Here is a 9,810-nt window from a genome sequence, read left to right as displayed (position 1 = left end):
ACAACATTCAAAAAATATTGGTGAAAATGCAGTTTATTTTCAAAGATAACCCTAAAGAATATTGTGACCTTCAGACCAGAGTTCAGCATTCGGTAAATGGGTAAAACCAAGCAAGCAAATAAAACTTACAGCAAAAAGGCAAGCTCATTGGTCTGCTGTCATTGTTGACTATAAAATAAATTTATAATTAGAGTAAATCAAAACAGTACTGCAAAACAAAACAAAACCAAATCTGAACTGCAGAGTATTTTTGAACTTCCAAAATCTCAATGTCTGGTCATGTCCTGAACTTTTCTTCTGTCAAATAAAATATCCCAAAGCTTTAATTTTAAAGAAGTTAAATTACTATGGTGTACTTGTCTATCCTCATGCTTTACAAAAAAAAAATTAAAACAAATTTGCCAAAGTTAAATACATTTAAAATTCCAAATGTTTTTGATTAAAGAGGTAAATTCTTATCATGTATTTTATGCCCTTTTAAGGTAGCATTTTCTAACAAAAATCTATCCTGCCATGAAGGGGTTTTCTCCCCACCTACCTGTATTCTAATCAACACTAAACTACAAATTTGTTAATAAACCACATCGGTACAAATACAGATTGCACTTAAGACATCACCTTGACAAGCAGACAACATGCATCCTCTGAAATAGCTACAAAGCAGTTTCAGCTACTGATTTGCTGAAAAGATTGTTCTTCTCCATCCTGAAAAATCCAACAAAGCAAACAACTAAAAATGATCTCACATCTACTCCTAACAAGTGCTGATTTTCGTATGAGATTAACGGGCCAGGTCTCCCCATTCATCTAGCATGAAGCCACATCTTGCACTGCTCTGTGGCAGGCAGCACAAAGTGCCCACAAGCTCAGTGTCTTCTTCTATCCCACAGACTGCTCAAATATGAGTGAAGAAAAAGAAGAAAAAATTCAAGAGGTAAAATGTGAAAAAGGAAGAAAAGCATCACATTGTAAGACTGGGTTCTTTGAGTATAAAGATACTATACTGGGGTGGACCCAGACGTTTTTACCAGTGGTCCTCCAGTTACGGACTTTCGTGGTGGCAGCATTCTGCAGTGCCAAGCCAAACATGCTGCCTAGGTCAGGGTAGCTCAAAGAAACATCCCATCTTTAGTGCATACCAATTTTGCACCTACCAGCTGAGTTCCACAATTCAATACAGACAGGGGACACACACACATATATATTCAAAAATGCTTTGCTTGTTTTAAAGCTTTGACAGAAAGCTTCCACTGGAACAAAACCCATACAGCTACTTGGAAAAGGATTTGGTAGGTAGTAAAAGTAGGATAGCAGTTCATCCAGACAGGACTTTTAAAGGTTTGGTATCCTTGTGCTTACCAGAGTTTACTTTTGTTGACAAATCAGCCGGGCAAGTGCAGAGATCATTGACTCCAGAGTGAACACAGTATTAACATGAAGGCATTTTCATACTTGTCTTCTTCAAATATGTGCTTAAATTAGCCACCTGCATATTCAAAGACGACACACTTGGCTGGAAGACTCATTTTTAGACTATGAAGCAAAAAATTAATAAAGGATAATGGGTTAAAACATTCTATTGGCTGCATAAGTCAGGAAGCCTGACCTCCTTCTCAAGCCACAAAAGAAAGATGATTAAGCTACTGGCTTGTGGGTTTTTTTGTTTGTTTTTTTTTTTTTTTAAATGAATACATCAGCTTTTTAGTAAATTTTCATCTAAATCAACTCTCAAATAGAAGCCAACTATTTGACTACTGGTATAAATTTCTTTAAAACACCCCAAAAAATTGTTTTGTTGCTTGCTTTTTTTTGTTTTATTTGTTTGTTTGGTGGTGGCACTGTTTGTTGGGTTTTTATGGTAAGATTAACACAACCACATCACCATGACCTGCATTTTTAGACAACAGATGACAGGAAATTATTTTAATGAAGGGACGGCAGACTCCAGATCAGGACCTAGAGGAAAGAAAAATTTGCCACAAACGTGGCAAGAGGACAATGATACAAGGATGATTAATTGACAATTTAAAAAATAGCTACTGGTTAGCTCAGTGGATTAAGAATAGGGGAGTTTTCAAACATGATAAACAAACGGAAGCTGATCATAGGCATTAGGAAAAGAGAGTTGTCTGTAAGAGCAGACAAGTTGCTCCGGTGTAACTCATAGCCGATCAACCAGATTAGCAGGCCTGATGGCAGTTTCAGCCAAGCACCAATAGGCACAGAAATACGCATGCTCAGTTCAAGACAGAGATATATATACCATCAATGTAAACCTCACATTTTAACAAGAAAAAAAGAAAGCTTCCACCTTCTCTCAGTACTTCTCAGAAATCTGCCAGAGAACACTGCTAATAGTTCAGGCTTCTGGATTTCAAGATCAAACCACTAAGCTTTATAAAAGCATAAAAAAAGCTGTGCATCTTAATGCCTTCATGTAATTATTTCATTACTGAAACCTTCACCGCTTTATGAATATTGACACCTTACAGCATTTTAAATTTTTTTAAAGTCTCCTAATTTTTTCTTTTCCATTACAAGATGATCTCCTTCCTTACTCAGGATGCAAGTACCCAATCTATATAAACGATTTTACTTTCTATGCATCCATCAATGCCTGAATTCTGCTGTCAGATGCATCTGAAATAATTTCAAATACCCACATCAATCCAGTCTCTGAAGTCCATGGTGGTCACCCCTCTCAAACCAGATTCAGGAGGTGGTCAGCCCACAGCAGCGGTCCTTTCACGGCTCAGATTCACAACTGGTATTGACTTACTACATTAACATCAGCAAGAAAAGACTGAAGTGGTATTTTTAGGAAAGGCAAAGATAAAACTGCAGAAGGGATTAATGAAATTAATTACATCTAATCCTATAGGCAATTAGTGATACTTCTGCAACTTATTTAAAAGCTTGTGATTCAATTCACCAACTACTTGGTATGCTTTTTGGCTTGCACACAAAACATACATGTGGGGTTTTTAGACATGTCACTGGGTATAGCTCTTTCAGTTCTAAGAGACTGATGCAAGCTCATCAGTAGCATTTCTTATGTAGAGGTCAAAACCAATCACATACAAATGATAACATTTTGATATTTATTATTAGCACACAGAACTTATTTTCTCTTATCACCTGCTTCAGTTTTTTCAAGATGTAGGATATGGCACCATCCTGTGGTCATTTCAAGAAGCAACACTGGAGGGTGGGGGCAGGCATGCTGGTCAAGAATGGTGCAAAAAGTTTCAGTTACCCATGGTATTTTCATTATGTCCTCCTGTAATGCCAATATAAAAATCCTAGTTTTCAATCCAGCCATGATCAGTGTAATCAGTGGCGATATTCCAAAGCACACGATAATCACAACAGTAAGAAAAAGTTTACTTTGCCAAGGTACTAATTATAAGGAGACCAAATCTTTGTGCAGTATAATTTCCTGGTATTACGTATTAAGGAAAAAACAGCGTTGAGACAGTCTAGTCTTCCACTGTACTTCCCAGAACTCTATTGCAAAATCCAGCACATGACTTTACAGGGGAAAAACAGGTGTTACTATTATGTTTGTAACACACCAATAACAGCCTATATATATGATACTCAGGTATCGAAAACTTTCAGCTACTGTAAAAAACTATCTTTAAAGCTAAAATTATTCCCGCTAAAAGGACAAAGTAGAATAAAAACTGGTCTTACTTATTGGTCCTTGTAAATAAAAGTGAACTCTGTGAAGAGTAGCGGCCAATAAATTTCTACAATGAGAAAATTCTGAGATTTTGTAGCATTGTGTACTCACAAGATGAGATATCCCCTTGATGGGTCTTCATTTGCTCGAATCACAACACAGTGAATTTAGTAGGCTATACAGAAGCACCTGCATAATTTTGCAGCCAACAGCATATCAGCATATTAGCTCAAATCTCTTAATTTGGATACCACTACACAAAAAGAATGCTGTTCACAGAAGGAACAAAAAATTTACTGAATCTCCCACCCCTTTATTTCTTCTCTTTTTACTTGATAAGCTCGATGCAAGTTTATATGCATAAAACCAACATGTAGCGAACTTGTGTATATTCAAATACAATAATTACTCTATTTTTACTTGGTTCTGGCTTTCCTGCAAGACAGGGATAAAAATCAGGAGAAGGAAACATTGGTTTTACTATTGTGCCCAAATGTAGTCCAAGGAATACAGAGCACCAAGTAATTAACACCATCGCACAGTAGAAGTCATCATTATTCAATTATTCAAAGACTGTGGGAAAAGAAAAAACAAACGAGGTATTAAAAAGTAGGGAATTATTTAGTTACAGTATTATGATTTCCAAGTCATTACATTCTTAAGGCAAAATCTTATAGTAACAAAACACATTACTAATATGTACTAAAATAAGGTTATTTACTTAAAAATGATACATTGGACATAATCTGTGTACAGAACAAGCAATTCATGGTAAACTCAATAAGGCACCTTCTAAAGCAGATGCTGTACAAAATACATTAGTGTGTTACATTTTTAAAGGAGTATTCTACACTTCTGGCATATAACACACACAAGAGTGTGACCATTTGTCTTGTTCCACTCTTCTTTCATATTTTATTTACATCTTCTCTAGGTTAACTACAATGTTATTTATTCTTCTTGTATACAATATAGTACATTTCATTTTGGGCACGGTATGTCAGAGCACAAATGTCACTACATGATGTGGGCTTCTATAATCGCATTAAATGGTAAAATATTACAAAGCAACAATTACATGAGATTTGTTAAAAATTAGAAGTAATGTGCACTCCACTTCTGCTATACCAACCAAGGCTAATATACCATGGCTTCATAAAGCATTGTATCGTGCCGTTATTAGGCATGACCCCAGTTTGGAAAAGACTGTGGGCACTGGATAAAGGCTTGACTTCAGAGACACTGTGAGAAGAATGAGGAAGAGCTAAATCATTCTAATATCTGACAGAAGCTGAGCACGTAACTTTCCTTTAAAAATATCTGCAATAGCAAAATAATAGTTTTTAACTTAATATCTTTGCTTTTCAAACATTTTAGACTGTTAAAATAGTCTGTGAAGATAAGAGTAGATGAAATTTATCCAAATTATTTGTTTTATAAACACATTCAAATGGTCATTTAGATCAAGATCTAAAATTTGATTCCAGACTACTGCGGAGGTAATGTAAAATGTTAATTTTACATTTTATTTAATACCTCAAAATGGACTGATTAAGAAAATAATTGGGGAAAAGTGATGGATATTGGGAAAACAGTCAGTTTCTTGAGTAAAACTGAGGAAAAAAGTATGTATTGAGTAAAACAGAATAAACTCAAAATGTAAGCCTACATTTTCCTATAGGGATATAATGTTTCTTGTGGAGTTTACAAGATACCAGGAATGCAAGAACTTTCCTTTCAGTTGCTGTAACAGTAAGAATTACATAAATGACTCAAATTATTTTCCACCTAACTGAAGTCACATAGACCAGGTTAAATAAACTCAAACCCACCCCACCCCCCTCCATATATAAGTGTTTAAGAACTTCCAAGGCACAGTCTTGATACTCCCCAAGATACTTTCCACACTTTTTATTTTTGTATTGATAATAATAAAGGAATTAAAACACATTTGGGGGGATTTTTTTTTTTTGATGACAAATACTTAAAATTTTGACCAACAAAATAAGATTAATCACACTCCAACAGAAGAATCCTATTACCCTCCCTGACCTTAAAGGCTTCTGAACTTTACGGTATTGCATAAAGCAACAACTTAGCTTTAAATTCTGCACTAAGTATGCTTAATTATGTTAAAATGAATGTGTTAGCTTTAAGCAAAGTTGGGGTTCTTTTTCCCCAAATAATTGTTAAAGTATCAGTATAGATGTGCTTAGGCTCCAAACAGTGAATGACTTTGCATGGAATGCAGATATGTGCTCAAGTGCTTTATGCAACCAGATCCTTTAGTGATAATTTTTTTTGAGTACCAGGGAACCAAGGAATACTAAAGACCTAGCAGCTCCTGTTCAGGACAATGAAAACTGCATAAACTTGGTATGTTTGAGTATGAACCTAATAAACGAAGTGCTGAAAAATTAAGATTAAGCTTAAGGTGAAAATATTTTTTTTCTCTCAAAGATAGTCTTTGCAGCAGTCAGCTCACTACTTCTGTGTTAAATTGAATACGTAAATCAATTTAGGTCTTAAGAGGCCTATCAAGTATCATCATCCTATTGTCTTGCAAATGCCTAAAAAAAATGGAGAAGAAAATAAGTGAATAATTGCAAATTATCAACATTCCCACTTCCAACAGTGGCTTCCTGAAAACTTGGGAAAAATTACTTTAAAAATTCACAAAACAAGTTTACAGCTAATAATGCTGTGGCAACTTCTAAAAGAAATAGAAAAATATTCTTAACAGGAATGGGTTAACTTAAATAGACCTCCATGCTCTGAAAGTTTAAGCTATAGAAGGGTACCTACATAAACATTCTTCCTTCTTATTGATAAAAATCCTGAAGAAGGAAAAAAACAAAGCTTATCCCTTACTTTTTTTGGCTCATACCAAATATTTTCCAACTACCTGTGCAAAAATTATGTGCGAAGACATGATTAACAATTTCAAATTCATCATACATTTCTTGGCGATGGACGGAGAAACTTTTTTTAAAAAGCCCTTTATCATGAGGATTGTGGCACAATATTAGGTATCTCTTGCTGTTTTCAAATAAGTTAAAACCATAGTTGACACACCTATGATCTTCCCAGCCAGAATACATATTAATACTTAAAGGCATTACTGAACAAAAGTAATGACTTTATTTTTTTTAAAAAAAGAAATGTCCCTTGAAATAGCTAGTTTTCTATAAAATATGCAGAACTGTTAAATAAAGTCTGTACATCACAATAGAAAATAAAAATACTGCAATCTTTTGCCTGACCATTTACATTATGTGAACTACAGAATTAAAACAACAAATACCAAACATTAGAAGGTTGTAATTGTTCACAAATCACATTAGTTCTGTATTACATTGTTTTCTATCAGTTTCAAGGGAAATTTAAACACATATCAAAACAATCTCCATGTACATATTTTAACACAACAAATAATCTGGCATAAATCATTCTGAAGTTTTAACATTTTTTAATCAATTTTAATATTATTCCTAACTTTTTTCTTCAAATCTTGACTATGGCATATGTGTGTATGTGTGCATGTATCTAATTATACACATGTACCTAAGACTAGGTGGGTTTTTTTACTAAAGCACAAAACACACTGTATAAATAACTTCCCTTTTTAAAGTTATCTAGAACAAGATTTACAGTACAAAGTTATAGGCACTTAAATTATCAAATAGGTTCAATGGTTCCAATACTGTGTGTTCATTCTTCAGATGATTCACGCATTTGAAGCTTCAACTTGACTTATGGTACTATTTTCTAACTTCAAAGTAGAAGTGCCAAAGGAGTTATAAATCACTTAATTCTGCCCTACAGTAACCTCATGGAGGGGTTTTGGCTTTCAACCAACTTGTCTGTATCAGTGGAGAAAAGGAGGCAAATACCGTTTCCTGTGCATGCCGAATAGTTGGCACAGTGAGACCAAATTTTGCAATTATGTTAACTAACTTAATCTTCATGAATTATCTTTCAATGCCATTTCTTCCAAATGTGCTTAAAAGGACCATAAAACACCCACTGATTTACCTTGTCTGAAACCTTGAATTTTTTAACTGTCTACTAAGCGGCCCACAGATGTGGCCTCCCGTCTTTACGTCAGGGCAAGCCAGCTCAAAATCTTCTGCATGTTGTGGATCTTACCTTCACCGGTTCACATATTCAGTCCTCCTGGTCTTGTCCTTTACCGTATTCTCTAATCTTCTGAGTGCCTGGCCTGCACTTCCTGCCTCCCCTCTTTTGCGTCTGTAAATTAGACTTGCTCCCAAGCCTTTCAAAACTTTTCTGCTTAATTTTATGAAATGATGAAAAGCATGCTCCTACAGCTGACTGATTCCCTCCTGTATGGAAAAAAGTTCAGAGCATGACAAGACACCTACCAGTGAGTCCCAATAAAGTAGAAAGGCGAATCACATCATCAATGGTCTTTCTGTTAAGATACAAAGTGCTCTACAGCAAAAAGGCTGGTTGAATGTGGCAATTTGAAAAATATGCCAGATTTCATAGTCATCCAATCATGGAGCCCACTAGACTGTAAGGGAGATGGCCAAGGCAGTCTATACCTCTAAAAGAGGTTTTTCAAGCTTTTTACAGACTTAGGTAGGCATTCCTGAATTTATTAATGGTTCACATTTTTGCAGTTCTCCTTGTGACCAAAACAAGAATAGAAATAAAATTAAAACTGAGATTGTGGAAGATAACTTAATGGCAGGGTGTAAATTCTGTAGCAAATCTTTGATGGTGGAGCAACAAAATGCATGGAGCCCTGACCATAAAAACTTTGTTCATTTAAATGGTTTCTTATCTATTCCAAATGACAGCAAATTATCCTGGCACACACATAAAGGCATAAAGAACTGTTAAAACTGAGTAGTATTACAAACAGATTCATAACCTACAGGCTGTTTCACAAAAACTTGGTATGGACTGACTAGGTTTTATCAGGTAGAAGGCAAAAAAAAAAGCTTATATTCTCCATCTCTGTTGAATCCATATAGCTTGTTAGGCTTTCACAGAAAGCACTGTAATCTGAACATTCAATTCAGTACCCAGAGTTTTACTGGAGACTCACTAAGTATGACTGAAGTCTCATTGCAGCTCAAAAAAAAAAACCAAAACGTGTATTTTATCAAGGCTGTCCATATACGTAGCATGTAGTGTATAGAGGCTCTCAGTATTACAGTCTATGAAGTACTGAAAGATTTCATTAGCAGCCTGTAGAAGTGTGCTGAGAAAATACACTGAATCTCAGTTATTTCCTCTTTCCACATAGGTCTCACCCATGTTTTGAGTGAAAAGATCTAGGAGTCCAGCTTTGCTCTCCAATGTCAATTTACTATGTCAAATCTTTACATCTTGTGATTCCACCATCTTGGCAAGTGTCTTCTTGATCCTTAAGGCAGTGAGCCTCGAGGCAGGATTATGAGCCCAGCATTCAGACATTAATTTCAATATTGCTCTTAAACACTGTAAAATAAAAAACAAAGGAACAGTATTGTAACAACTGACAGATCTGAGGTGTGTAATTTTGGTTCACTGCAAGCCCAAATTATACAACTAAACTGCAGAATGCGTGACTTCTACATTTTCTGCACAGATGCTGACAGAGAACTATTATAAACAGACCAACAACAACAAACAAAACCCAAAAAAACCAACAGCCATGTCCCAAACCTTTTTACTCCCCTTCACTGCCTAGTATTAGAGCAGCTGGAACCAGCTGAAGTGTTTCTTCAGTTTCACAAAGATGCATTACCAGAACTTATCATTAAAACTCAAGGACAGTGATACAAAAATGATAGCTATAATGGTAGCTATGAGCATAAAAATCTCCACATGTAAGGCAGAAAAACTGTAAAGAACTTTTCCACTGAAAACAAAGACATGACAAAAGTTCTCTCAGCAGTCAAAAAATAATATGGAAAAAACCGGGGATTCTTAAAAGAAATCAAGGATGTGGGGAAGACAGAATATGGCATATCTAGCTTGCCATGTGAAAGTTACATCTAATTTACTGTGTTCAAGCTGTGCCCCTTTAAAAACACATTTAAATTTAATATTTTAGTTGCATCATGGCTTGCCCTGGTATGTACCAGTAAAAAAGAAAAAAAGAAGAAAAA

The 9,810-nt window shown here is 35.2% G+C and overlaps 1 protein-coding gene across 4 annotated transcripts in view; it reads right to left on the bottom strand.

Annotated features, from left to right (window-relative positions):
* Positions 1-4,385: 4,385 nt before the first annotated feature.
* BMPR1A (bone morphogenetic protein receptor type 1A) overlaps positions 4,386-9,810 on the bottom strand; it is an 84,402-nt gene continuing 78,977 nt past the window's right edge. For all 4 annotated transcript variants that reach the window (XM_056350740.1, XM_056350739.1, XM_056350742.1 and 1 more), the window contains one exon: positions 4,386-9,157. In XM_056350740.1, coding sequence (XP_056206715.1) covers positions 9,032-9,157 — 126 coding nt within the window. In that variant the 3' untranslated portion in view covers positions 4,386-9,031. The remainder of the gene's footprint in view (positions 9,158-9,810) is intronic.

The sequence above is a fragment of the Falco biarmicus genome, chromosome 9, assembly GCF_023638135.1.
Source record: "Falco biarmicus isolate bFalBia1 chromosome 9, bFalBia1.pri, whole genome shotgun sequence".
NCBI lineage: Eukaryota > Metazoa > Chordata > Aves > Falconiformes > Falconidae > Falco > Falco biarmicus.
Note: the sequence above shows the minus strand (reverse complement) of the source record. Positions and strands in the feature narration are given on the sequence as shown.